The sequence below is a fragment of the Physeter macrocephalus genome, chromosome 12, assembly GCF_002837175.3.
Source record: "Physeter macrocephalus isolate SW-GA chromosome 12, ASM283717v5, whole genome shotgun sequence".
NCBI classification, from domain to species: domain Eukaryota; kingdom Metazoa; phylum Chordata; class Mammalia; order Artiodactyla; family Physeteridae; genus Physeter; species Physeter macrocephalus.
In genome coordinates, this window is record NC_041225.1 from 15,944,682 (window position 1) to 15,950,502 (window position 5,821).

General features: G+C 56.8%; 1 protein-coding gene across 2 annotated transcripts in view; it reads right to left on the bottom strand.

Moving 5' to 3' along the window:
- Window positions 1-5,279, bottom strand: part of FAM178B (family with sequence similarity 178 member B) — a 28,271-nt gene extending 22,992 nt beyond the window's left edge. The window contains exons 1-3 of one of the 2 annotated variants that reach the window (XM_024129919.3): window positions 3,292-3,450; window positions 2,951-3,098; window positions 1,244-1,331 (exon numbers count right to left, since the gene is read on the bottom strand). In XM_024129919.3, the coding sequence (XP_023985687.1) occupies window positions 1,244-1,331; window positions 2,951-3,012 (150 nt within the window). In that variant the 5' untranslated portion in view covers window positions 3,013-3,098; window positions 3,292-3,450. Of the gene's footprint in view, window positions 1-1,243; window positions 1,332-2,950; window positions 3,099-3,291; window positions 3,451-5,188 lie in introns of those variants that run through there. The other variant, XM_024129920.3, reaches the window with a different exon arrangement.
- Window positions 5,280-5,821: the final 542 nt, after the last annotated feature.

Below are 5,821 nucleotides of genomic sequence, written 5' to 3' on the forward strand. Positions count from 1 at the left end.
TAGCCTGCCCGTTCGGAGCCTGCGCTCCGCAACGGGAGAGGCCACAACAGTGAGAGGCCCGCGTACCGCAAAAAAAAAAAAAAAAAAAAAAAGGAGTGTGATGGTGCCAGGGCACTTTTGGGATTGGGTGGTCAGCAAAGGCCTCCTGGAGAAGGTGACACTTCAGCTGGAACTGGGGTGAGAAGACGCTCACGCCGTCCTAAGTCTTGGGGAAAGCATGGAAGGCAGAGGGGGCAGCCGGGGCAAAGCCAGGCCGGGCCTGCTTGGATGAGCCAACCCAAGCGGTCACCTTTCTGAGCTCCCGCCCTGCGATCGTGGCCTCTTAGACTCAGCCATACGGTCCACCGGCCCCAGGAGGGTCCGGAACATCCTCTCAGCACTCTGGCCGTGGGCTTGCCCGGTGTACCTCCAGTGACTAGAGACGCAGCCTTTTGCTGGGACTGCCTTGCCTGTCTCGTGCTGTAGAACTAGACAGCTCAGCTGCAACCCAGAAGCTCTTCTGGGGTTCCAGGGAGACCCTTGGCGGGGGAGGCCGGTGAGAGCATTCTCAACCCCCCTGCAACCCGCCCTTGGGCTGGCTGTGACCCATGCTGCCCCCCGGGCCCCTGAACTCCTGCTCTCTGAGCTGCAAGGAGGTTGCAGTCGGAGCTTTTTGGAGAGCAGAGGGCGGAGGAAAGAAGGCACTTCCTCCCGTGCTGCCCCAAGAATGCCTGACATGGGGCAGCAGGGTCACTGAGAGCGAGCAGTGTTAATTTAGTAGGTGTTCATTTTCACCTTTGTTGTTTTTCCACCTATAAAAAGTTATATAAGCAGGGGCTGGGGAGGAGGGAATGGGAGTTAGTGTTCAGCGGGTGCAGAGTTTCTGTCTGGGAGGATGAAAAAGTTCTGGAGGTGGATGGTGGCAGTGGCTGCACAAGACTGTGGAACTGCACGCTTCAAAACGGTTAGAACTCTGCCCTGAGAATTGTTAAGACGGTAAAAAAAAAAAGTTAAAATGGTAAATTTTATGTTACGTATATTTTACCACAATTTTTTGAAAGAGTAATACCTGCTCCCAGCTGACTGCTCTATCCTCAGTGCCGAGCACATAGTAGGAGTGCAAAAAGTAACTGTCGAATGCACGGATGTGAGCAGAAAATTCAGACTCACCTTGACTCCGCCGGCCTGAGGCTCCCAACCTTTGGGCAAAGCAGTGCGAGGAGCCGGCCGGGCTTCCCCAGCGGATACTCAGGCAGAGACTCACCTGGGCCTTCTCTTGCCAGAGAGGGAGCGTCTCTTGCTGGTCCAGCAGCCGGGCAATGATCACGAGGCTGAGCTGGCGTCGAAGCTGCCTGTGAGAGAAGGGGTGAGAGAGACTGAGGGGGTATACCACCCTGGGCGCGGGGGGGGGGATTGAAGCCCCCAGGGTGGGTGCAGGGAGGGGCAGGACACACACCGAGAGGTGAACAGGGGAGAGCCACGTGGGGAACTTTGGCTTTCTCCTTTGGTTTATAGCGTTTATTATTTATTTAGAAGTAATAAAACATGCAAGATGGGAAAGTTTAAAAATAAGCAAGAGGGCTTCCCTGGTGGTGCAGTGGTTGCGAGTCTGCCTGCCGATGCAGGGGATTTGATCCCTGGTCAGAGAACAAGATCCTGCAAGCTGCAACGAAGATCCCGCGTGCAGCAACTAAGACCTGGAGCAGCCAAAGAAATTAAATAAATAAATAACTTTTTTTTTTAAAAAAAAAAAAGAAGAAATAGGAGCTTGCTTTAAATATTGCTGGGATATATATTTGGTTACTCAAGGATCAACTAATTACCAACCAAACAATAAATTATGCTCAAGTTAAAAAAGGTATAACCGGGCTTCCCTGGTGGCGCAGTGGTTGCGAGTCTGCCTGCCGATGCAGGGGATACGGGTTCGTGCCCCGGTCCGGGAGGATGCCGCATGCGGCGGAGCGGCTGGGCCCGTGAGCCATGGCCGCTGAGCCTGCGCGTCCGGAGCCTGTGCTCCGCAACGGGAGAGGCCACAGCGGTGAGAGGCCCGTGTACCGCAAAAAAAAAAGAAAAAGAAAAAAGAAAAAATTATTTTTTTAAAAAAGTGGTAACTTCAGAGGCTAGCATAGTAGTAGTATTTATCGTCTTAGTTTCTTCCTCTATATATTCGTGCTACACAGAGATAGGGACTGTTCAACCTCTTTGGCACAGACCGTCACCTTTTCTTTCCTTTGCAGCATTATGAGCTTTCAGCCCATGTAGGGTGATGGAAGGTGGGTGACCGGGGCTTGGTAAAGCCAAGTTTTGTTGTTTTTTTTTCCAGCCAGCATCCAGTGAGTTTCCTTTGGAGAAACCCTCACCCACCACACCCGGCCCAAATCCCGGCTCCCAGGGTGGGCACGTGAGCCAGGCCTGGCCCATCAGTCCCTGTGTTGGAGCCACTGAGAGGTGGCCTCGGGGTCTTGGCTGGAGCTACCAGTAGAGCCTGTGCCTTTCCAGCAGGACCACTGATCAGGTGGGAGGTGACCCCACTGTCGCTGGTGGCCATCCTGCCTCTTTGTGGGGCAGCGTGGAGGATGAAGCAAGCAGAGATACAGCCCTGACAACACCCAGAGCCCGCCCTGCCTGAAGCCTCTGGCCCCCGGCCCCGTGCGGCCAGTGGGTTGGTCGGCTCAGCTGATAAAGTCCCTTTGGCTTCTTCAGTCAGTCTGAGCTGGGCTCCTAAGTCTAGCACCAAACGGTCCTAACTGATTCACTCAGGATGGAGCTGGTGTCTCCACTCTTCGGGAGTGAAGACCTCTAATGGGGATTTCAGACGCTAATGTCTGGGGCTCTGATTTTCATGGGTCCTTGAGGGCTGGAGTGAGTGAAAAGAAGAGAGGAGGGAAGTAGAGACTAGAGGACAGGGCTAGGGGTGGCAGTGGCCAGGAGAGGCTGGAGAGGGGCGATGGGAGAAGGGGTGGAGGGTTACATCTTCCTCGAGGCTTCACACACTTGTTGCCCCCATGGACAGCAGAAGGCAGCCCCTGGCATGGACTCTGATGTGGTCCACGGTCCCTGATTCCCGCGGAAAGCCACCACCAGGGGAAGCAAAGGAGAGGTCCTGAAGCCGGCGGAAACTGAAGGAACACGAAGGAAAACACGTGGGCTGGAAGCGGCTCCGTAGAGGAGAAATGCCCTCTGGTAACAACACTGCTGGAGGGTCCCCATGGGCGCCCCTACCCCCATCCTTGGGACGACCCCACGGGGAAACGAAGGACAGGACAGCGGGGACAGGCAGCCCTTGGAAATGATGTTTCCCTAAGGAAGTACCTGGGGGAAGCAGGACTGAGCCCCGCCTGAGCGGTGCTGAAGGCGCCCCTGCAACTTCCCCAAGGCCTGCGGCTGCTGTGGCCTCACGTGGGTGCAGGGGGGCTCCCAGTTGGTGGGGAACGGAGGTGGGAATGGCCTCCTCCAAGCCAGGAGGGTAGGTGGTACCTGAAACAGGGGCCTTGTTGATCTTCTTATTCAAGAAAATCAGAGGAATCAACAGGGCAAGAGGCTCTTGATTTTCAAAAAAAGGGAGAAAAGCAGCATCAGGCAGCAGCATCACATACTAGAAGGGCAAACATGGGAAAGAGGGGCGACGCTCCCACACAGCTGGCAGGGACATGAACGCGTACACCTACCTCGGCCAACTGCCTGGCGAGACCTACTAAAGATAAAGACGTTCGTGTGCCCTCCCCACGGCCCGGCAGTCCTGCTCCGGGGCACACACGTACGACGTACGAGAAAAGAGAGGGGGGCGAGCAGCGCCGATCCGCCACTAGAATGGAGAGGGGGACTGGGCTCCACCCACGCATCTCAAGCCCACGCGGAACAATTATGGATGAGCCACGACTCCATCCGGCAGCACAGGTGAGCCTCACAGGGCTGTGTGAACGAAGCCAGTTCCAACAGAATACATGTGTATGATTTCACTTACATTAAGGACAAAAACGGGGATACGTGGCAGAGGTGGGGTGGCGGGCAGGCTCTGCTCACGTCTCATTTCTTCTTCTTTTTTTTCTTTTCATTCGGCCGCACCATGTGGCTCGCGGGAACCTTAGTTCCCCAACCAGGGACTGAACCTGGGCCCTGGCAGTGAAAGCGCCGCGTCCTAACCACTGGACAGCCAGGGAATTCCCTCATTTCTTGATCTGGGTGCTGGTTTTACATGTGTTCCACTTGTGGAAACCCAATGAGCACACACTTACGGTCTGTGTTCTGTTTGTATATTGCAGTCCAATAAAACTATTACTTAAAGAAGAAGTTCAGCTGGGGGGGTTGGTAAGGATTGCCTGACTTAGCCAATAAAAATACAGGATGCCAGTTAAATTTGAACTTCCTATAGATAAAGAACAATTTTTTTTAGCCTGAGTTTCTCCCATGTGATCTTTGTATTTTATCTGGCCACCCTGGGAGGGGCCGGCCATCCCCTTCCATTCTGGACCGGTGACCCCGGTTCCCTTTCTGCAGAGCGCCCCAGCTTTCCCACCCACCCCCCGAGTCCTGGGGAGAGGCAGCCCCATCTGGACTGCGTCACGGGACAGAACACAGGAGCCATCATCTGGCGCCCCCCGGCACCAGACCCCTCACCCGGAGCCCCCCCGCGCTATCTCCCTGGGCTCCCGCCGCCAGAACCTGCTCTCCAGCTGTTCCCCGGGAGCCCCAGCAGCAGCTGGGCCAGGAGCACAGGGTGGGGGGAGGTAGACGGCCCCTCCGAGCCGAGCTGCTGCTCCAACGCGAGAACTTGCAGCCGGAGTCCCCAGTCCGGCATCTGGGCTTCATTAATCCAAACCCGGGCCTTGGGGAGCGCTGTTACCCGCAGCGGGTGGGGAGCGGCCGACCCGGGGGTGGGGTGCTGGCAGGCCGGCAAAGCAGAGCCGGTGGTGGTTCCAGAAGGGAAGAGGTGGGCCGGGTGGGTCAGGACAGAGCTGCTGTCCAGAAAGAAATAGAAGACAAGCATCAGAAGGGGCGCCGAGGGGGTGAATGGATGAAAAGAAACCCACATCTGAGGGCGGCGCGCTCCCCGCCTGCCCACTACCTTTCATCCTGAGGCCCTCCCTGCCTTCTACACACAGTCCCCTGCCCTCTCAGTTCCCACTGGGACACGGGGAGAGAGAACAGGACCACTTTTTAATTCCACACTGAGAACTTACTCTACAGAGGGGCAAGAGCAAAGACTCACCCCAGACACCACCCACACTGTGGAGGGGGCAAGCAGGGGGGCCCGTGGCCCGGCTGAGGTTGGCCCCGGGCCGTCCTCCCCCAGAAGCTGCCCAACCCCACCCGGCGAGGCCTCCCCGGAACTCAAACCAGGCGAACACAGGAGGATGCCGAAGCCGCTGGAGCCATGCCAGCCAGTGTCATATAAGGCAACAGGCTCCAGCCCTCTGAAATCACAGCAGGCCAGGCCCCTGCCTCAGTCCTGCCCCGCCACCCTGACGGCCCGCTGTAAGACCAGGACACCGGATCAGCACTCAGAGGGCCTAAGGCACTGGGAAATTGGGAAATGACTTTTCCAAACCAACAGCAGAGCCGGGGAGTGGAGCGCAGGCGCTCTACTCCCCAGCCTCCAGCCTCCAGCTCCTGCAAGGGGCAGCCTGTGGGTGTTCTGAGGACCGCAAAGGCGCCTACCACCTCGAGTCATCAGGGTGTCAGGATAACCACACAGGTCACCGCAGCCCCTCTGGAGGGGAACTGGGCTCTGCCGAGGTTGAACTACCCTAAGAGGCCACCAGGCATCTGGCCAAAGGCGTGAACAGCCTTTTCCATGTCTCTAGGGCAGCTCAGGAAGCAACCGCAGCGGCCTGTTCCGCCC